Here is a 22,482-nt window from a genome sequence, read left to right on the forward strand (position 1 = left end):
CAGTTGGAGATGATTCCTGTCCTCCATACGTGGACGTCCACCTGCTCCTGGGCCTTTTGTGATGTCTAGCGGAGGTGTTTGTGTGCTCTGGTCTGCCCCATTGATTTCTGCCAGCTCTGGAATAATACTGTGTGAGTTATGGCCAATCATTCCGGCTGTGGTGCTGCTCATTCTTCTCACTCAGCTCTCAGAGATCGTGCCCTGTGTTTCCCAGCTCGCACCGCGAGATGCAAACACGGGAGACCGCGGGTCAGCGGAACATTAGAGGCGGCGTGGTCACGTGAGCAAACCGCGCCCTAGGCGTCAGCTGTGCACGAGAGCCAGGTTTCATTTGTGAGTCTGAGATCGGCAGGGAAGTTTCCAAGCACTTGTTGCCAGTGTGAAATATGCCATGCCATTTGGCTGTGCCTGATTGCAGAGAGCAGGAGAGAGAGAGAGGGAGGATCGCTTCCCTGTGCCAGCTCAAGAAATTAAAACCACTCGTGAATTGAAATCATATGTTTTCCTTCCAAATCCCCTAATTCATCTTTTTAGTAAATAGCCAAACTATACTTTAATGCAGTGATGTGTTATTTGAGTTAAGGGTCTGGCATACCAACCAAAAGACCATAACGTTGCTCTTTCGCATTCGTGGTTTTTGTTAAAGCATAAGCAGGCTCAGGCATCTGTAGATCACAGCTGGTCATAAATCTGTGCAGTAGGGGCCCAGTGAGCAGTGGGAACAGGGAGCTGGGCAGCTGGCAGGCACAGGGTGGGGGTGGGGGTCAATGTGCCTGCTGGCCAGCAGAGGGCAGTGTTGGCAAGGCTGGGAGGACACAGTGATCTACCTCTCTAGGACCCAGCTGGAGGCGCGCTGCAGTACCCCTGCCATTGCCCACTGGAACGGAGATTCACAGGAAATCCCTCAGCCAGGTAGTACTGAAGGGGCCGTCTGCCGGGACAGGGCACCACGCACCTGCTGGCTATGCCTTCGCTGCAGTCGGTGGGCAGATAAGACACCAGTGTGCACTGTGTGTCTCTCCAAGAACTGGCATTATTCAAAGCTCGTTCCTATGTTAGACACTAAAGTACGAAGACAAACCCTTTTGGTTATTTTAGGCGGAAGCATGAGCTCTTTCTCAGATTGCAGATGAATAAATCTGCTGACTCTGCTAGTGCCACGGAATCGGTAGGATCTTTGTTGACATCGTGTGGTCTACGTAGAATGATCTGTTTCCTGGTAAACTCTTTGCAACACTTGACTTGCAAACAGGGAAGGATTGTGTAAACAGCTGAAGAGAGCAAAGAAAACTGTTAGGTTTTCTGAGCTGAAACAGGCTGTGTGCTAGGGTGTTCTGTCCTGCGATACTCTCACATGGGTCTCAGAAATTACACTGACATACAAAACTGAGGCATGATAACTTTGTGGGAGGCGTTGTGACAGAGTTCAGCTTCACTTTTAGTGTCTAGAATCTGTCGGTGGATTGGAGTTGTGTGCACATGAAAACTGAACAGATTTGGCTCACTGAATTGACAAAGCACTTTTGTAAGTCGCGCTGGATAAGAGCATCTGCTAAATGCCGTAAATGTAAATGATTAAATACCATATTTTATGAGAAGGTCTCCAGCATTGAACGAACTAGTTCATTGAGTCTGCCCTTGGATGCTAAAGAAGTCAAGCCAGTCAAACGTTTTGTCCTGTCCTCTCACAAAGAGTCCTTATCTACCTGCCTGTCTGAGCTCATGTGCTCATAGACGCTGACGTGCCTGTATAATTTACATGCAGCAGCTGGCTCTGCCGTGAACAATCCTGAGTGTCTGGCACTCGCTAATGCCGCAGGGCGAGGAATTTCCACCGGGAGCCGTCCGGTGCAGGCAGCTTGCATGCTGACTTGTTGCCGATCGTCTGGCGCATCCTGCAGGAAGCGAGCCTGCCGCTCCTCCGGCATGCCATGCAGCCTTCCAAGTCCTGCAGAGTCACCGTTTTCCAGAATGTGGTTCAAGAACTTAGTGTAAGTCCACGTAAACTTCTGCAGGCTTGGGGGTTTACCTCTGCTGACCCCACATACCTTTTCTGTTTGGAGAGGACTGTTAACCTGTGGAGATTTGAAGTGTGGGACTTTATGGTTTGAAGTATTGCTTGAACTGAAGCACGGTAACAGCTGCAAGAGGTCCATCTGAGTTCGGGAAGTACTTGGTGTGTCTGAGTCATTGTGGTGGGGGGGGGAGGGGTGAATTGTACGGGCTGTGCAAAGCTGCTTGCTGATACAGTCAGTGTGTGGAGGAGAGACTTGGACATTGTGAAAGAGAAGAAAGACAGGGAGAAGTGAGCTGAGGAGTGTGTGCTCGACGTTTCCGCTGCACTGGGTGAGTAGGTGTGTGTGTGCGAGAGAGAGAGATGGAAGGAAGTTGGTCAGGGAAGATAAGCGTTGACATTGACATTGATCAAAGAATGCATTAATAGATGGCAGGGAGTGGAAAAATATAGGATGGAAAAAAGAGAGAGAGAGGAAGGGTGTGTCCATTTTTTGTGAGAGAGAAAGAGAGAGAGAGAGAGAGAGAGAGAGAGAGAGAGAGAGAGAGAGCGAGCGAGCGAGCACCAAAGCCAGGTGTATGGTCTTGGCTCACAGTGAAGCAACAGGATGGATGAAGAGAGGGAGGGAGAGAGAGAGAGACATAGCATGAAAGTTTCACATAACCATTACAGCTCAGAGTGTGATGAAATAAAAACAGAAGAATTCGGCAGAAACAGGAAGAGCAGGACTGTGTCTGACCTGTAAACAAAGCCGTGTATCTAGAGCCTGGAAATCTTGACTGTCTCAGAAGAAGTGCGCTCCAATTTTGTGTGGGTGTGTGAACAAGTGAGTGTGAGAGAATCAGGTGGTGCACTGGGACACAAGGATCACTTCTGGATAAGCTTCACACACTCACATACCCCTTGCTGCACACTGACATGTGCACACACACACAAACACACACACACAGACTCGCACACAGACACGCACGCTCCCAAAGTCGAACCGATGCAGCTGAAAGCTCGCTGTGGTGCTGAAAACAGAAGGTGAGTGACTCCCAGCTCCAGGGAGCTAAAGCAGGGCAACAGAGAGAACCCCACGGGGCTGTTAGAGGCTGCACACAGCTCACAGTAGTGGATCTGCCTCGAAGCTGTTTGTTCTGCCGTCGTGTGTGTTGTTGGTGCTGTTACCAGTTCGGTCGGTACTGTTGCAGAAAAGAACAGGCTTGTTGAAATGTAGCATTCTCTGACAAAGCAGGTGTGATAATTCCCAAAGAAATGTTGAAAGCTGGTATCAGGGTGAACAGAGTGAAACGTAGATTCTCCGATGTGTGTCTTTGGAGAGTGAGTGTTTTTGTGTGTCTGTATGTGATTGTGTGTTTACGCCAGTTGCACGACGCCGCTATTTCGCGTGCATTCCTTTGTCTGACCTCGGTTTCGTTTGTGATGGTCTGTGTCATGAATGTCGCTGGGAGGTATCTGCTGTGCTGGAGAATACCAGATCTGGGTGTGATGTTTACTTCAGCAGAGCAGAAGCCAGTGGTGGTCAGATGTACGACTTCCTGCCCTTCTCTCTGAAGTGCAGGGTATAGATATAAGACACTGCTGTTCAGTGTGTCGCAGCACACTGGATAAGAACTGGAGATAACAGCGCAAGCATTGGCATCTCCTCTGCCGTGGTCGTGATAAACGTTGTTATTGAAAGCGTTCAGTGTTGTAACGAGTGTAATTTTTTCTCCTCCCAGATATTACCCGTGTGTTATCAGCATTATTTGGTCCAAGAGTAGGTTGTTGTGTTAGTGACATCATAACACCTTATTTTCCACAAATGGTGTGACATCTCTGTACTGTGAACACGAGACTGAGAAGTCTAGGAGTAAAACCCAGAAACAACAACACTGTCCTGGGGGTTATTTTTGCTTTGCTCCCCGAGCCACAGATGGGCGCCACCCATGATTTCGGTTTGAAGCGCCGTTTTGCTATCTTGAGCTCTGCATGCTATTGAAACTCCATCATGCAGCCAGTTTCCTTTAAGTGCTCTGGGCAGACTTTCCAAAGCCCCATCCGCCCCACCCCGAACCCACCCTGCGCTCCCTACCAGAGTCAGTCAACGCAGGCTAACGTTGATCTCGCCACTCCCACGTGCTTCAGCTCCAGGTGTTTCCAGCTAACTGCCACCTTCATTTAATCCCTGGGAGTCGGCCCACGGCTCGCCGCTTACCCTTTGACCTGCAGAGGACGGACGAGTTCGGGGTGCGCAGCCAAACGAGATAAGCGGGGAGTAATCAGAGGACATCCGGCCCTGGGCCTACAGATGGTCTCTGTCGGCCATGCCACATTCCCCCAGCCCTGTCTCTCCTCTGCATATTTACTTCTAATAGGTGGTTGCTTAGATACGCTGCCTGTGCAGAATTTTAAACTGTTTTTGTTTGACTCGGGGAATGTCCCTGTCAGACGCTGCCTCTTCAGCCAACCGACGAGGCGGCCCTGTCACAACCTAGAGGCTTCTTAGACGCTGCAGTAAAACACACCACTAGTGCACACAATTCATTTTGAAAAAGCTAAAAAAGTCCCTTAGTGTAAGTGAAGCAATAGTTCTCAATGCCTGTTGCTGAGTACAAGCAATGTGTCGAGAAGTGAAAGAAAACCTCACAGCAAATATATATTGAATCTTATATGCTGAATTTAAGATAATATTTTGCACAAATGACATGTTTAATGTCCAGATCCATATTTGACATATATAGTGTAATACAATATACTGTATTCATCATATGCTATATGTAGTATAAACACTGCAACGCTGGGAAAGTCACACTAATGATACTTAATGGCACGTTGCTTGAAACAATTAGCATGATGTCACTGCATACACCTTCTCTGGGGAATGTGTCATACAACAGTTAGCGCAGCTAGCCTGCGCCTTTCCGCCCCGCTGCGGTGACTAGTGCCAGGAGCAAACTTATGTCCTGAGAAGGCATTTTATGAGCTTCCTGTCCAGACCAGCCATTAACGAATCTTCCCGAAACATTTATTCCTTATTTATTTTATGAGATATCTGCTTAGAATCTCAGTTGGAGTGATTTCTCTTCACTGCAGTTTATTTCAGACCTAATAATCACTACGCTCTAGTCAGGTTGACTGATAAATTGACTTTAGCGTGCAACCTAATTACTAATTCCCTGAGGACCACCGCGGCCCGGTGCGGAGTCTGCTGAAAGCTGTCAGCGTATTAACCGGGATTCGTCATTTGGTAATCGTCTTTGGTAATTGGCTCGTTGTTGGTCCCCTGTCCACGTTTATGGGGTTAAGTGATATTTCAGGACTGCTGTTCACCTGGCCTGACCCCCTTTCTTCTCCCAGATCCCACTCCACCCACCGAGCAAGCTGTGCACACCACTCCATCAACCTGGCTAATGGGCCTGTCTGTTTCATGGACGCTGCTGTGTGTAGAAGAGACTTTAGTTTCACTCCTCCTTTTTCTTTCCTGTCTCTCTCTCTGTCTCTCTCCTGTTCCATCACAGATGGATCCCGTTCAGAAAGCAGTAATCAACCACACCTTTGGTGTCCCTCTGGTCAAGACCAAGCGGCCTGTCATCTCCTGTAACGTCTGCCAGATCCGGTTCAACTCCGAGGTGGGCACCCCGCTTCGTCAGCTCCGTAACCATGCGTACGGGCTTGTGCGGCCCGCTCCTGGGTTTGTTATTGTTAGGGTCTGAAAACAGCTTGTGCGCACACTGGTGTTATTAGCGGACATGTGTTTCGCATGTATGAAGAGTGTTTTGCTGGTCCTGCTAAATCCTCATTTAGATCCTTCTTGTCAGTGCACCAGGGGAACTGAGCAAACCCACCCTCGTGAGGCCTCCACTGTTGCCGTGGAAGCGCTGAGCAGGAAACGGGATTTTCTTTTTCCCTCCATGATTTCATAGTGCTTTTTAAAAATCTCTATCAACATATAAAGTTGATAAGGATGTTTTGGCACAGGGACGGCAATAACAGTCAGCCATATGAATGTGTCAAAAAGATCCTGTCGAGAGAAAAAAAAAACCACGGTAATCCTCCCTGTTTTCAGAAAGTTCCTGAGTGTGATATTACACACTTCCCCTCTTGCAAAGGGACCAGCGAAGCTCTTTTAAAACAGCCGTTCTGTGAAGGCTGTTATCGTTTCTACAGCTCGTGTGCTGTATAGCACCACGGTGGTTCTGCTTGTTAGGGCGAAAACGGAGCCTGGAATGTTCTGCTGCCGGCTTCAGATGGCAGCTGTGATTGACAGCGTGCGGCGCACGCCTGGGCACGCCCCTGCCACAGAAATGCGCTATTTTTACTGAGCAGCACTGTAATCATGGGTGGAATGTGGCATCCTCGGCGGAAGGCTGTAACATGGAGCTTCCACTCAGCAGATGTCCAAGCTGCAGCCGACTCGGAGAAGCAAGGTCTCGCCTGCCTGTAGGGACCTGTGAAGTAGACGTTAGCCAACATAGAGGCAGATGATTTATAGGGAGGACACGCTGAGAACAGACAGCTTACGGTGGCTTAAATACGAAGCGTGTCTTTTTACATAGGTGATATTTAGTTCAGGACCTTGTGCCACTAAAGATAGCTCTCCCTTGATGAGTAACAATTATTTATGCTCTGTTTTGCTTGGCTGGTCATGTTGTTGAATTCTGTATGGACCTGTGATGTCTGAAGCTCTTCATTTTGAGACCTGCTAGTCAAACCAGTTCCACACATACAGCAAGCACACTTGTAAATACTTGTAAATATTGACACGTGATGAATGGATGAAACACTAAGCCCTGCACCTCTTAGTGCATCCCTGACGCCAGCAGCTCTCTGAACAGGAAAAGAGATCCATATAATTACAATACCCTCTTTTAGACACACACACACACACACACACACACACAGAGATGCTACTGTCTTTAGTGTGCTTAGCAAGTAGAGCACTGTTTCATTGGTACACATAGCAGACAGACACAGACAGATGGCCAATCAGCACAAAGGAGAGTTTTTGCGCAATGTCAAACCATCTGAAGCCACGGTGACTTGGGCGCGGATGGCATCAGCTCTGCCAGGCATTCACATCTCCTTTTCAGGTGCCGCGATCAGGAAGTGCATGTAATAATTCGTCATTAACAGGAGGCGCAGAGCGGCTGCAGCTGTTTCCCTCGGCAACGCTGCCTGGAGAGAGCAGCGCGTTGATCCCTTGGAAATCCGTCCTCTCGCCCCATATAGCCATCATTTCACGCTCCATTATGGATTCATATATTCCTAATCCCCCTTGCTGATAAGCGAGCGGATTTGCTATGGGGAAGGCTGCGGATTGGCTGCCAGCATTTATCATGCGCTGTGTTCATCAAGCCAGGGGCGGGGAGGAGGGTGGAGAGGTGGGTGGAGAGGAGGGTGGAGGGAGCAGGGGGTCGATCTGTGGCGCCTCATGGACGAGTGGTCGCAGACCCCCCCCCCCCCCCCCCCCAACCCTCTAACCCTGCCGCGCCGCAGGAGTGATGTCACCGCGACAATGGCGTACTGCGGGACGAGCGAGAACTGGGGGCACCAACCCGCCCCCCTCTGGCCTTGTTTCGAAGTGCAGTCACCGTCCTCTGTGACTCTCTGCTAGTCTCTCACGAGGCCTGTTGCTCCCACTAAACCCCGTCCCAGCAGGGTTGACTTAGAAACCTAAAATGACTGTGGGCGGAGCTCCCTCTGTTACCCTGCCCCCAGCCGGGCCGCTGCATTGGCTGTTTTTAGCCACTGTATATGTTGTTGTGGTTCAGTGAGAAACAGTAATTGTTGTCCATATGGCAAGCTGTGAGGAAGAAGAGTCATCTGTCTGTTTCATAAGCTCTGGCCATATTGTGCCTCGTAGCTGCATTCAACCTCCAATAAATCAGATTGTGTCTCTTAGAGTCTTTCTTGTAAAAAAAACTAAAGATTTTATGCAGTCCTCAAGCTGAAACTATCAAATGTTTATTATTCTGGGCTCTTTTCACCAAATGTGATATGACATTTTTTCCATTTGTTCCTGGAAAAGGGAATGTGTTCAGATTTTTCCTCCCCATTCCGTTTAGTCTGTTTCAGTGCATTTTTAATTACTCAGATATATACTTTTCTTCCCCACCCTCCTTTGACCTTATGACCCTCGTGTCAGCCTGTGGCACCTACACAACTCCAGGACCTAGGCGTGCTGTTCGTAGTCCTCCTGTGCCGTGATCTCACAGCTTCAGACAGGCGACTCCTTCAATGCCTCCAGTGCCCCGAGGGGCTTCGATTACAGTCTGGCAATTGTGTAAGGCCCTGCCAGCACTGGTTACAGCCCACAGCCTGCCAGGGTGCTTGGGGAAGGCTTGTCCAGCCTGTCTCTCCCTGCTAAAGCCTTTCCCTGCGCGGTGTGTGTCTGTCACTGCTACATCCTGTCCCTGTGTAGTGTGTGTCTGGCATTGCTACAGTGATGATATCGTCGGGGTCACTCCTCTAGCCTGAGCCTCGGACCTGTCTGCATCAGTGGCGCTGCGGGCCTTGGCATTTGACCTCTGGTTTCGCCATGTGTTTTTCTGCGCTGCGGTTATCCTGCAGAAGCCCGGCGCCTTACGCCCTGGCGGCATGCTCCCCGAGTCTGGGCAGCCTGCCTCCCTATGCGCTTCCCCTGGCACACAGGGCAGCTGTCACCACGTCCCAGCAGCAGATAATCCTGCCACACACTCACCACCAGCCCCACCCTGGTAGGCAGTGTTCTGCTGAGGCAGGATTAGGGGTTGGGTGGTGTTGGGATTGGGATTGGGGGGGGGGGTGAATTTGCTGTGCTTGGGTGATGCATGTGAAACAAATGTCCCCATGGTGTACAGCGCTGCCCTTCGTAATCATGATGTAGACCCCTGTTGTTTCATGTGCATTCCTGGAAACATCCACCCTGTGTCACCACCGAAAGTGCAGTCATCATGACGGATGAGTAAAACGTACCATTCCACACCCCACAGAGCTGGGATTGTTCTGGAGATTAAGGATCAAAATGGTTTGCTATTTTGTGTGTATCTGGGTCTCTTTTGTTGTTGACTCCAGCCTCTTCTTCACCCAGTCCCCTGAGACAGCTAAGTAGAGGGCCGCTGACATTCTCAGACAAATATGTTTTCCAAAACAAACAATTACACCATATTTGGTTGGTTTGATTTACCTAGAGGGCGTGGCCTGATGGATTTTACCGTTAATGGGCACAAATAGGTTCACCAAAAGTCCTGTGAACATCCAATAAGGATGAACATCCTCTCTGAACATTCAGTAAGGGTGTTGTAACATTTGTAACGAAACGTGACGGGTCGGTGGAGGTGCAAGCTTCCACAGGTGAGCCCAGGCTGACAGAGCGCCATCTATGTGTTTGTGTTTACCCCTCATCCACAGACCATCCCTCTCAGAGCCTTAGCCATGACAGCCGGTGACGGGCCCCGACTGCCCCGGCCTGCAGGGCCACGGGTGTTCGTATCGGCTCCTGGTGCACGGATTGGGAGCCAGTGTAAGATACCTGCTGTCTGCTGGTCTCGAGGCCACCACGGGTGTAGAATGGCACTTGTAAGACTTACTTAGATGGGGTTTGTTGTGTTCTGCTGTGTGAGTTGGTGTACTGTATCACAGTGGCTGTGTTTGGAGCTGTGTTCTTTCGATGGGTACTGAACTTTGCTAATGAGCGTTTATCTCTCATCATTTTTGATATCTCAGCACTAAACATACAGTTTTGTGGTGGGTTATAGATACAACTGAGCCAGTTAACCAAGTAATGCCAAATATGTGAACTCGCAGGAGCTGGAAAAGAAACAAAAAAGGCCTTCTGGCACAGACTTCTCGAGCATCGCTCACGAGCCTGCTGAGAGCGCATGCAGGCCGGGTTCTCGAGCATCGCTCACGAGCATGTGCAGGCTGCATGCTAATTTTTTGTTCTTGTTTCAGAGCCAGGCAGAGGCCCACTACAAGGGCAACCGCCATGCCAGGAGGGTCAAAGGCATCGAGACCTCCAAGAGTCGCCCACTGGAGAGTGACAAGCCTCCCCCTGGGCCCATGGCATCACTATCACCCCCAGGGACGCTGCTGCCCAGCGGAGACACTGACTCCAGCAGAGCAGGTCTGAAACAAGCCCAAACAAAGCCACACACTTGTGTTGGCGCAGCATGTGTAGCTGTGTATTGTGACGAGAACCGTGTGTATCCTTAGCCATACTGCAGCCGATCATTCATCAGCTGGTTCTCCCTTCACCCACCGATATCCTAGTGTACACTCTTCATGACTGGGTTTGATTATGTTCAGCAATTTATGCTTAAGAGCATTTATGCCTTTATGCTCCTAAAGATGCCCGTATGTAAACCATTTAGGATGTTATTTGTTTAACTACTGATGCAAAAAGTCAGACCGGTTCGAAATAGTTGCTTTCTGAAATTCACGGATGAGGTTCGTACGAAGAGCTCCGATGTCAGTCCCCGTTTAGAGATGGATCTGGCGCGTTGCTTGGAACGTTACACGGTTGCTATGCGAGCACAGCGTTTGCTTGGCTTCTCTGTGGGGCAGGACCAGCAGATGTGCTTATGACATTGTAGGTGGTGGCACAGGGATTAGACCACCAGCTGTGATGGGGCGACTGGCTGATAGTGAGCAGCAAATGTAGAGAGACAGAAAAAGACAGAGAACGTGATAGAAAGAGAGAGAGAGAGAAAATGAAAAAGAGAAAGAGCAGAGGTCACGGTTCATAGGTTACGGAGAGGCGGAATGTAGGACAGCAGCATGGGAAGCATCGGAGCCGACGTTCGTTTAATCAAAAGCGATTAATCGCGGCGAAGCCTTCGAGCCGACAGGTTGAGAGGACGAAGAGTCGGAGCGAGGGAAGAAGTAGGGCGCCTCCGTCGGTCACGCTGAGCTACTCCAGCTCCGCCCAGTCCCTCGTCCTCCCATTGGTTACTCTCAGTCCGCTTTCCATGAACTCATCAGCACTGGCTCAGGCCTGGATCAAACCGTTAGGAAAGAGGCAAGCAAAGCATGATGGCATTTTCCGAAGGTGAGTGGCCTTTGCAGCCTCGCCTTGCATGTCCTTGTGGATGCGAACTAGGAGAGAATTCCAAAGAGCAAGGCTGACTGCTGCAGGAAGCCCGGACTTCCCCACACCAGGGCGTCTGTACTGTAACTCCCAAGTACAAAGTGCAGTTCAGATTCAAATGCGTGTAGATTGAAAGGAAGTACAGTGACCCTCTTAATGACAGTGAAGTGGTGCTGCTTGTCTGTGCTGTAACAGACACACAGAGGCGCAGGGTGGAACAGAGCAGACAGCATGACCATATCTGTCACTCTGGGGTTTGCCTGCACACAGAGTCATCTGTTCATGTGAGCCAGGGTGAATTCCTGCGGGGAGGGGGGCCAAAACAAGATGGCCATCATCTAAATGTGAAAGCAGATACATGTGAAAGAATGAAAGAATGCTTTTTTCCATCCAAACCCCTAGCCTGTGAACCCCCTCCCTCCGAGCATGCACACACACACACAAACGTACTATGCGCACATGTACACGTGTGCTCACATGCTTGCACAAATGCGTGCGCACACACACACACGCGTGCGTGCGCGCGCGCACACAGTTCTAGAGTTCTAGTACGTTGGCTGCTAGTTCATATCTTCCAGCAGTCTCTTTGTTTTGGTGCCTTCCTGTAATATCAGTATCACAGCAGAGCTTCCATGGGCCAACAGCTGCAGTCCCATCTGACTGCTGGAGGCCCTCTCTCCAGGGGTAGAAGACGAGGTGTGTGTGTCTGTGTATGTGCACTCTATACGCATGTGTTTGTGTGCAGTTGTGTAGTGAGGGGAGCTTGGCTGGGTGTGTTCTGTTGCAACATTTTAGAGTTTTTTTGTTGTGCTTCAAAGTTCATTGGGGTTTTCACTGGTATATGTGTGTGGATGCCGGGAATGTGTGTGTATTTATAAGATTCCAAGGTTCAGATGTGGGTGTAGTCCTTTTATGCATTGTGTACGTTTTTGCAAGTGTATCTGTGTGTGTGTGGGGGGGGGGGGGCAGTGGTGAGTGTTCATGTTGGAGAGAACAAGGAGAATTCCCACACTTCATGAGAACCCCCGGTGTGCAGTGCTGGAACTGTTATTATTTATTGAAGATTGTCTTCCACACATGGCTGGAGCCTATTTCAGAAGGTGGAAGGACAATACCCTGAACAGCAGAGTCACCTTTTAACCAGCGCGGGTGTAGGGTTTCCACTGTTGCCTGGAGACCCAGTAAATTAGCACACACCAAGAGCCACACCAGAGGCAGTTTTCCTGGATGAAAACCCTGAATTAAAAGGGTGGGGGGGGGGGGGTCAGAGCTTGGGGTGCTGGAGGTTTGTCTTGGATCTGTTTACTCGCATTGGTTCACTCCTCCTCGTTCTCTCCATCCGTAATGAATGGTTCTCCTAAACCCAGCATGCGGTTCATCTTAAAAACACCCCACCGCCGGCCCCTTTGGCCAGCAGGAGCTTCTTAATGTGCACAGGCTGCATGCTGAATTTGAGTTAGTGTTGTAGGGCGCATCTGTATATCCTGTCCCCTAGCACCACCTCGCTATGCCTCTCGAAACCTCTTCAGCTGGCTCCATCGCTATCCACCCCCGAAGCTACCTTAGGCTCTCACCGCTTGAGTCTATAAAGATGGACAGGTGAGAACCAGGCCTGTGTGGCTCAGTATTCGGAGCGCAGACACAGAGATAAGGAGCGAGAGAGTGATTACGAGTAAATGCCCATCACTGCATTATTCATCAGCCGCAATGCTGGTGTGGGCCTCGTGTTTCAGAGCTCATTAATTATTAACTTGGGGCGGGGAAAAGTGGCTCTCCCTCCCACCTGACCCCCATAACACTTGATCCACCTGCAGGGGTCAGCCAGCCCTCTGCTTCACCTGTCTCATATACACCCGTGCACACAAACCCGCGGGCACGCGCACACACACACATACACACACACCATAGGCCATGCTGCTGAGGTTCTGTCTGATGCTGTGAAACCTGAGCAGCTCTGTAGCAAGTGGTGAGTTTACTGTTGAGAAACATGGAGAATATTTTCCTATTTAACAGCCTCGTGCGTAGTGTGATTAAGCCACTGTAATTCTGCTAGAATCAGCTGCCGTCCCCACATTTGGAGCTCGGTGCCTGGTTAGGGCATTTCGCTATTAGAAACAAAAATATTTAGTGCTGTTTTCCCCTCTGAACCTGCTCTTAAAATATTTATGGTAGAGCTTGCTGGTGTTTAGACAGCACTTCTCGTTTTGATGGCTTATGCAAGGCTTGTCTCTTTACAATGTGAAATATGCGCTATGTGGAAAAGTGACTTGTCAGCCTGTGCGCTGTCAGCTTCTGCCCAAAAGGCAGAAGGGCACCTAGTGGAGGAGCGAGCCTCGGGGAGTGGAGGAGCGAGCCTCAGGGAGGAGACGATGGGGGTTAATATCAGCGGATTGGCTGGACTCGCCACCCCCGACTATGGAATTTGACCTGAATCAGGAACACACTGTAGTCTCGGCAGAACCTTACCTTTCACTCATACCGATGATCCTCACAACAGCAAGCTAATGTTGTGTGTGTGTGACTGTACATGTGCATATATGTACACAAGGTTTGTACAAGTATGAACAGTGTACAGCTGTAAACATGTGGAAACATAATTTTACTTTTTTTTTCAAAGCTGAAGTCCCTTTCAAAGGCTCTTTAGAAGACTCCTTGGGCAGTATGGAGTTAATCTTTAACCCGCCTTCACTTCTTCAGAGTGCCGATGGCGCACGGTGCCGTGTGTGTGGAGCTCTGTGTGAGCGATGGGTCACGGGGTCATTGGCTCGGACATCCGCTCCCGTACCACTACGCTGCTCTTTGATCCATCAGACTAGCCTGGAAGACCCCCTGGCTTACATCTGCTCTGCAAACAGACAGAAAAGGCTAGCCTGGAGGGTGTAGGTGTGGGTGTGGGTGTGGGTGTGGGTGTGGGTGTAGGTGTGGGTGTGGGTGTGAAAGGGCAAAGCGGAGGAGGAATATGCGCAGCCTACATAAAATCTGCTCCTTGTGTTACGTTTGGGGCAGTTGTACACAGGCTCGGAGGTTTAACGTCCAGGACGCCATGAAAGCTTGTAGGAATAAACAATAAAACCACACCTAATGCTTAACAGGAAATGGAGCAGTTTAAGTTCATGTTTATATTCCAGAACGAGTCCACTGTGTCCCCTCCAAGACGACAGTCTGTGGCTGAGTTTGTTCCATCTGTGCCTTTTGTCCTCTGTGGTGGACGGAGGTATCATTCAGTTTTACTGGAGGTGACGGGGGGAACTATGAAATGCCCCTCCACCCAAATTTAGGGGGTCTGTGCTGCACTCCACCCAAACCTTACCGAATGCCAAAAGCGTTACTCACAGGGGTAATTGCTTTTGCCAAAATAGGCATATGCACTCTATCCTTGTATTCTCTCTTATTCTTTCTCTTCCGCCCCTCCCCCGTGTGTGTGTGTGTGTGTGTGTGTGTGTGTGTGTGTGTGAGAGAGAGAGCGAAAGAGAGAGAGCATTTACTGCATTTTCACTCACACGCTCTCATTTTCTTACCTAAAAATAACAGGGTAAAACAAACACACTGATGGATTAATGGGGTGAAACCACGTCATTTCATAAATTTTTCCCCTGTCTATCAAAACACAGCAGAGGTTCCCCATAAAAACAACACCTTGAAATTCAAGCAAATTTAAAACTCCCTCCTAAGCATTGAACTTTACGTGCCATCATTTTTTCAAATGTGTATTAAGTTTTAAGGAAAATTTGAAAAAGCATTTCTATGGTGCTGACCTGAAACACTTATCCACATTCATAAATTGTCCCAAATGCATGAAACAAAGCCCCAGTAAAGTCTGTGAATGCACCTTTGGGCATAAACTGTATCATTTGTTTCGCTTCACAGATGAAACGCAGCTGAACAGGTCTTTGGCAGCCCAGGGGCCCATGTCAGCCCCTGCTACCCCAGACTCCCCTGGTCCCCTCATGCCAAGCCCTGCCTCCACCTTGGCCCTGCCCGCTGCCACCTCCATCCCAGGCTGTGGCTCCTCAAACCCGGAGCAAGCTGGCCCTGGGGCCACTGCGGCAGTCATGGGCCCCGCTCACGGAAACCCCGAGACTGAAGAGGACAAGGCCAAGAAGCTGCTGTACTGCTCCCTGTGCAAAGTGGCTGTGAACTCTCTGTCCCAGCTGGAGGCGCACAACAAAGGTGAGCTTGACCACGCCCACCCTGGACACAACCAATCGCAGGCCCCCGCACTCTTTAGATTGGCACACCAATCAAGAGGCCACATGAGTACTTTTAAGCGGCCCGTCTGCATTAATTCAAATGTTTAAAAAAAAGTCTCTTTTTTGCGCTAGAAAACAATTCCCCAAATTCAACACAGGTGTTTGGTTACCAAGATTGTTCTACTGAGGTTGGGCCTCAGTATGGGAAGATGAGGAAGATGGGCGTGTCCATTAAGATGAAGTTTCTACTACACGAATACTTTACTACATGTGTGCCCAGAGCCTGCATCCCAGCATGAAGCAGCCCTGCGAAAAGCATAATTATTTAAAGAATTGACCTGCTAAAAAATGCTTGATATTGCATGTATGTTGAGCTGCAGAAATATGCTGTGCTTAGCTGAAGGCATTCCAGTCCGTTGAGCTGCAGAGGCAGGCCAGCAATTACTGCCAATGCGCAACGGCTGGTTCACTGTCTAAAATCAGACTTGTGCTGTGTCTCTGTGCAACAGCACCCATTCACTTATCTGTGATTTACACATGACTAGACTGCATTACTGTGCCCCAGAGATGGCACAAAAACCCGTCTGTCTTACTACAGAGCTGCTTCGGTTTATTCCTGTAGCCTGTTTTATTTCTTTTTCTTTGTCGCGCTGTCCTGTGATCACCTCCAGCATGGCCTAGTATCTTTTCCCGTCCCTTAACTCTCTGAGATAATATTCCCTTTAGTAATCCGCACTCTGTATTTCCTTTGGTGCAGTATTCAGTTTTCCCTTTGCTGGGAGTACCAGGGTCTGTCTCCATATGCTCTCGCAGTGGAAGAGTGGGATATGTGACTTCATTCCTGCTATTGAACACTCAGTCTTTCTGGATGATGAGAAGACAGCCCAGTTTAATTAAGACTGTTCTAATGTCACCAAGAGCCTGGCTGTTTGGATAAGTTGATTAGAGTGAATAACGTTCCATGCTTGTTCAGTTAAATACACCGGCACTTAAACCAATTTTATCATTTTCTGATGATATTAATGGCTCGAACCAAGACTTAGTGACCATGTTTGATGCCTTTGCTTATACTCTCAGCTTTGTGTTACTCGGAAACAAGTGCGAGATCAAGTTCACGCTTCGATGTTTGCACATCAGCTGTGTACACCAACAGAGGGATATTCAGACAGACGGCGCTGACTGATTGGGGAGCGGGGCTGGCAACGCAACACCAGCTGGAGCAGATCAGAGCTGCTCCCATCCTATAGCCTGTCCACCAAACCAATCTCTGAAAGTTATCACGCATCAAACGCAAAAGCACGTGTCATGCGGGAAGTAGCCTGGAGAAGGTGGTTCCCCGAGGGCGTTTCCAATTACTGTCTCAGCCTGCGGGCCCTGCTCGTCTGTCTGTTTGTTTATGTGTAGATTGTATTTAGACAATGATGTGAGCGACTCTTACTGTCTGTCCAAACTGGAAGCAAATTTGAAACAAACATTGCAAGAGTGCATTTTTGGCACATGCACACATCACGCACACTGGTCTGCTGGCATCTTTCCACATCTCACAACACTTACCCTCACTGTAACCCAAACTACACACACGCACATACACACACACACAAATACATCGCTCTGGGATCTGGGGACGCGAGGCAAACTCAGGGTCAGAAAGGAGGAAGGAGAGGATGGCTGTTCTCAATTTGTAGAACGACCGTGCGGATATTGCTGGAATTTTCTTTTTAAGCTAGGAAGAAAAACATGAAATTAGCTGTGGGGAATCCATGTTGGCTGGACCACATTGTTGGCTGGATCCATCTTTCTTTTTATATTTTCAAGCATATTGCATGTTCTCTTTGTGAAGGGCTGAGCAATGTTTTCATCTTCACAGGCCAGAGACATGACACGCAAACATTTAAAGAGAAACATGTGCTATGTTTTATTAAGCACATCAATGATAATTGATGAAGTTGGTGTTGGACAAAACACAGTGTGTGTTTGGGTGTGTATACTCAAGAATGTTCAGGAATGCAGTTTTGAAACAGCTATGCAATACCGTGTTCTCAGCTAGTGTCCTTACTGTTTATACATACAAACATATAAAACAACTCAACGGTGGGCAAACACTTGATTTATAAATTAATTTATTAAGGTTTCTAATCAAAACATTTATTATTTATGAACTTTTACTGTAATTCTGAGAACTGATTCTGAGACGGACATGATTCGCAAGCAATATTTTAATATTTAATATTTTATATAATTCTGTTTACTTATCATTTTACTTAAGTAAACAGAATTTTATAAAATATTAACATTTTATAATCTTAGAATCTTATAAGAGATTTTTATGCCATCTATCTATCCATGACTGTTTCAAGCCTGCAGACAAACCTGCAGACAAACCTGCAGACAACACTGCACACTGCAGTGTGTGGTATGAAGCTTGCTAACTGAGCCCCCTGGTGTCAGAGAGAGGCCATTACAAGTCACACATGTCTTCAGTTAAGGCAAAAACATGTAAAAGTTCACATACCTAAATTAGTAGCAGTCATTTCCTTGAGGTCAGGAATACAGCATAAAGGCAACACAGACCCTTACAGATGGAACAGATGGTCATAGTCTCATTCATGCCTGACTTCAGTGAGGCTCCAATAACCGGAGCTGTTATTCTTCTAGTATTTTTTCCTTAGGTGAACTGATGTAATTTATACTATCATTGCACCTGCCTTGTGTGTCTCTGTGTCCTGCAGGCACCAAACACAAAACCATTCTGGAGGCCCGTAGTGGGCTGGGCCCTATTAAGGCGTACCCTCGCCTGTGCCCCAAGCCCAGCGGGGAACAGGGAGGCGGGCCCACGGACCCCAACACTCAGGAACGCACCTTCCACTGTGAGATCTGCAACGTGCGGGTCAACTCGGAACTGCAGCTCAAACAGGTGAGTTGGTGGCAGGAGGAAGGTACCCTTGCCCCAGGGAAGTCTGGGTAGTTAAACCCATCCGTTTGCTCTCTGATCGTTAACTGTGAGGAAGTGCAGTCCCTGACTCACACTGGACCTCCTTTGTAGTCCACACACACAGTGATGGATGACTAGACTGAGAAGCACAGTCTGAACAATCATTCATTTAACAATCACTTTGCTGACTGCGTGTGTGTGTGTGTGTGTGTGTGTGTGTGTGTGTGTGTGTGTGTGTGTGTGTGTGTGTGTGTGTGTCCACAGCACATATCAAGTCGAAGGCACCGGGATGGAGTAGCAGGGAAGCCCAACCCACTTCTAAGCCGCCACAAAAAGCAGAGGGGTGCAGACCTCGCGGTGAGCTCTCGCCTGTACCTCTGCTCCTGGAGAAGAGCTTACCAACTCACCAAATAAGCATACTGAGACAGATTTATCTTAATTATCCAGGGCCTTAGAATAAATTAAGCTTGTATCTAAATAAGCTAATATCTTGGAGTAATAGTAAGGCGTCTGTTGTTAGTGTACAATTAAAAACAGGCATTAAGTGTCTGTTTAACCCTTTGACTATCAGCTGGATTTGCCCGGAGTGCAGCTCTGGGACAAGTTTAGTGACGAGTCTCCAGTGCTCGCGTTTATGGATAAAACTTGTTAAGCCCTTGTCAGCTTCAGGTCTCTCCACTCTGCTGTATGCCTCAGTCTGTGCTCTCTCTCTCAGGATCTCACCAAAGCCCTGGGTGCTGGCCTACTGCCCAGTCCTCTGGCCGTTGCCGCAGCGATGGCAGCTGCTGCATCCTCCGGTCCGCTGGCTCTGCGCGCCGCTGCTCCCGCCCCACACCCGCATCATCATCTCCTGCAGGGACCGCCCCTTAGCCATGCCATCCTGAGGCCGGCCCCTGGGCCCATCCGCACCTCACACGGGCCGATTCTCTTCTCTCCTTATTGACACACAGCCCCCCCGCAACAGCCAGTCGAGAGCAGCACCTCCTAAAGCACACTGTGAAGAAATCAAGAGAAAAAAACAAACAGTAAACCACAGCAAAGACTACAACTAACTCATCCACCAACTACTCGATCCTAAAACAAGCTAGAGTGAGAGGAAAATGGACAACAAAGAAGGGAAAAGAAGACCTGCCAGGAATTGCATCCTTCTCTTCCTTACTCTGCCCCTCCTCCTTTATTGGGCGGGACTGACTGAGTGATTGGCGGATGAATAGGCGAATGGTGAGGAGGGGAGATATAGTATATAGTACTTCATGCAGTTCTCCTGTGCATCACCTTCTACCCTTCGCTTCCTTTCACACAAACACTGTGAGACAGGAGCAGTCACGTAGGGACCAGCTGCACTGCTGGTGAGTTATGTAACTATATACAGACACTATTATACACAAACACAAACATGCATACAGAAAGACTACTGCTAACTGTTTCCACATGGACTGTGCCGCAGTGCGTGCGCATTCCCCCCTCTCGTTCTGGTTCAGGCCCTGCGCACCTGAAAACAAATAAACAAACAGAACAACAACAGAAAGCCAAGTTCCGTCAGTCAGACAGCTGCTCTGAGACATCTCCACTTCGATCAAGTCGTGCCCCTTAGAACTCGGCCGGGCGAGATGCCATGTGTCTTGTCACGAAGTGGCAACAGCTTCCTGGAAGGAGCCATGGCGATCCACACGGCAGGCAGCCACGGCATGACTTGGGTCGAGACGCCGGGCGCAGCGGTCGTTGTGAGCACAGCCGGTCGGTCGCCATCTCGGGTGAGAGAGGCCCCGGCTGACCTAATGCTAGTCTGCGGAAACATCTTCTCAGAGTCTGTTAGAAGTGGTTCTGTGATTCGGATTCAAAATGGACTCATCAAAACATTTCCTGAGGGGAAACGTCAACCTTCAATCAAGTGAGCTCCCTCTGCCCACAGGGCCGGGGACAAGTGCAGAAGCGATCCCAGAGTCCCTGCTGTTCATCGCTCTGTGTGCGATGGGCTAACACTCTCCTAGCTCTCAAAGGCAGACCAGTAAACATCTATTTATTCTATCTTGTAGTGTAGTGTAGTTCAGCACTTCCAAGCTGGCTGATATTGGTAGTAACACGTAAATGAAATATGTCAAATAGAAGACAGTGCAGCTGTAAGTAGACTCACAGTGGTGACTGCAGACATGTTGGACTGGTTGGTAGGTAGTGACCCCAGACAGAGACCGACAACATAAGCACATGTTTGGACTCTCGCGCACTTCCTCCCTCTCTCTCTCTTTCTGCCTCTCTCTCTCTCTCTCTCTCTCTCTCTCTCTCTCTCTTTCTGCCTCTCTCTCTCTCTCTCTCTCTCTCTCTCTCATTCTCTCTCTTTCTGCCTTTCTCTCTCTCTTTCTGCCTCTCTCTCCCTCTCTCTCTCTCACTCTCTCTCTCCCTCTCTCTCATTCTCTCTCTCTTTCTGCCTCTCTCTCCCTCTCTCTCTCTCACTCGCTCTCTCTCTCTCTCATTCTCTCTCTCTCTCTCTCTCTCTCTCTCTCTCTTTCTGCCTTTCTCTCTCTATTTCTGCCTCTCTCTCCCTCTCTCTCTCTCACTCTCTCTCTCTCCCTCTCTCTCATTCTCTCTCTCTTTCTGCCTCTCTCCCTCTCTCTCTCACTCGCTCTCTCTCTCTCTCTCGCTCTCTGTCTCTCTCTCTCTCTTTCTCTTCCATATTATGCAACCTCAACAAAAAGGCCAGCAAGGTGAGCCCAGCTCATTGTCTGCCACCTTATCCTGCAGCTCCCAGCCTGACACCCAGCCGTACCTGTGACAGGCTCACAGAACACTCCATAAGCAAGAGAGAGAGACGGAGAGAGCAAGAGGGTGGGAGATGGAGAATGAAACAGAGGAAAGTAATAACTAGACAGGAAGTGGCGGGAGAAGATACTAGAGAACTATAGCAAGGTACCAACTGGATGTTCCCATACAATCTCCTGTTCTGGTCTGAACTTCCAGTCTTGAAACTAAAGCCATGCAATGCATATCATTTGAATTCTTTTACTACAGTTGATTTAATGTTATTATTTTGTTGTTATTTTTTGGTTCATTTTCATAGAACACTGTTTTGTTGATTACATAGTGATGTGAAGATTCTGAGGAAAAAAAAATAAACAAAAAAAATATTTTTCTATGTAGGTATGAAACCTGCACGAGGAGGGCACTAGGAAAGAAAGGGGCGTGGTCTATGCACTACAGGTAGTGTACCAGGGTAAAAAGAAGTATGGATTTAGAGGGTGAGACGGACTAAACCATGGGTGTAGGTGAGACGGACTAAACCATGGGTGTAGGTGAGACGGACTAAACCATGGGTGTAGGTGAGACGGACTAAACCATGGGTGTAGGTGAGACGGACTAAACCATGGGTGTAGGTGAGGCGGACTAAACCATGGGTGTAGGTGAGGCGGACTAAACCATGGGTGTAGGTGAGACGGACTAAACCATGGGTGTAGGTGAGACGGACTAAACCATGGGTGTAGGTGAGACGGTCTAACCATGGGTGTAGGTGAGACGGACTAAACCATGGGTGTAGGTGAGATGGACTAAACCATGGGTGTAGGTGAGACGGTCTAACCATGGGTGTAGGTGAGACGGTCTAACCATGGGTGTAGGTGAGACGGACTAAACCATGGGTGTAGGTGAGACGGTCTAACCATGGGTGTAGGTGAGACGGTCTAACCATGGGTGTAGGTGAGACGGACTAAACCATGGGTGTAGGTGAGACGGACTAAACCATGGGTGTAGGTGAGACGGTCTAACCATGGGTGTAGGTGAGACGGTCTAACCATGGGTGTAGGTGAGACGGTCTAACCATGGGTGTAGGTGAGACGGACTAAACCATGGGTGTAGGTGAGACGGACTAAACCATGGGTGTAGGTGAGACGGTCTAACCATGGGTGTAGGTGAGACGGTCTAACCATGGGTGTAGGTGAGACGGTCTAACCATGGGTGTAGTTGAGACGGACTAAACCATGGGTGTAGGTGAGACGGACTAAACCATGGGTGTAGGTGAGACGGTCAAACCATGGGTGTAGGTGAGACGGTCTAACCATGGGTGTAGGTGAGACGGTCTAACCATGGGTGTAGGTGAGACGGACTAAACCATGGGTGTAGGTGAGACGGACTAAACCATGGGTGTAGGTGAGACGGTCTAACCATGGGTGTAGGTGAGACGGACTAACCATGGGTGTAGGTGAGACGGTCTAACCATGGGTGTAGGTGAGACGGACTAAACCATGGGTGTAGGTGAGACGGACTAAACCATGGGTGTAGGTGAGACGGACTAAACCATGGGTGT

At 49.0% G+C, this 22,482-nt stretch overlaps 1 protein-coding gene across 12 annotated transcripts in view; it reads left to right on the plus strand.

Annotated features, from left to right (window-relative positions):
- Positions 1–22,482, plus strand: part of znf385a (zinc finger protein 385A) — a 63,365-nt gene that overhangs the window by 39,111 nt on the left and 1,772 nt on the right. For 3 of the 12 annotated variants that reach the window (XM_035522620.2, XM_035522622.2, XM_035522624.2), the window contains 6 exons: positions 5,518–5,628; positions 9,932–10,103; positions 14,934–15,236; positions 17,986–18,170; positions 18,453–18,545; positions 18,904–22,482. The exon at positions 18,904–22,482 is cut by the window's right edge and continues 1,772 nt beyond it. In XM_035522620.2, the coding sequence (XP_035378513.1) occupies positions 5,518–5,628; positions 9,932–10,103; positions 14,934–15,236; positions 17,986–18,170; positions 18,453–18,545; positions 18,904–19,131 (1,092 nt within the window). In that variant the 3' untranslated portion in view covers positions 19,132–22,482. Of the gene's footprint in view, positions 1–2,224; positions 2,347–2,567; positions 3,041–5,517; positions 5,629–9,931; positions 10,104–14,933; positions 15,237–17,985; positions 18,171–18,452; positions 18,546–18,903 lie in introns of those variants that run through there. The other 9 variants (XR_014119721.1, XR_014119725.1, XR_014119722.1 and 6 more) reach the window with 9 other exon arrangements.

The sequence above is a fragment of the Electrophorus electricus genome, chromosome 24, assembly GCF_041902795.1.
Source record: "Electrophorus electricus isolate QZ-2024a chromosome 24, ASM4190279v1, whole genome shotgun sequence".
NCBI classification, from domain to species: domain Eukaryota; kingdom Metazoa; phylum Chordata; class Actinopteri; order Gymnotiformes; family Gymnotidae; genus Electrophorus; species Electrophorus electricus.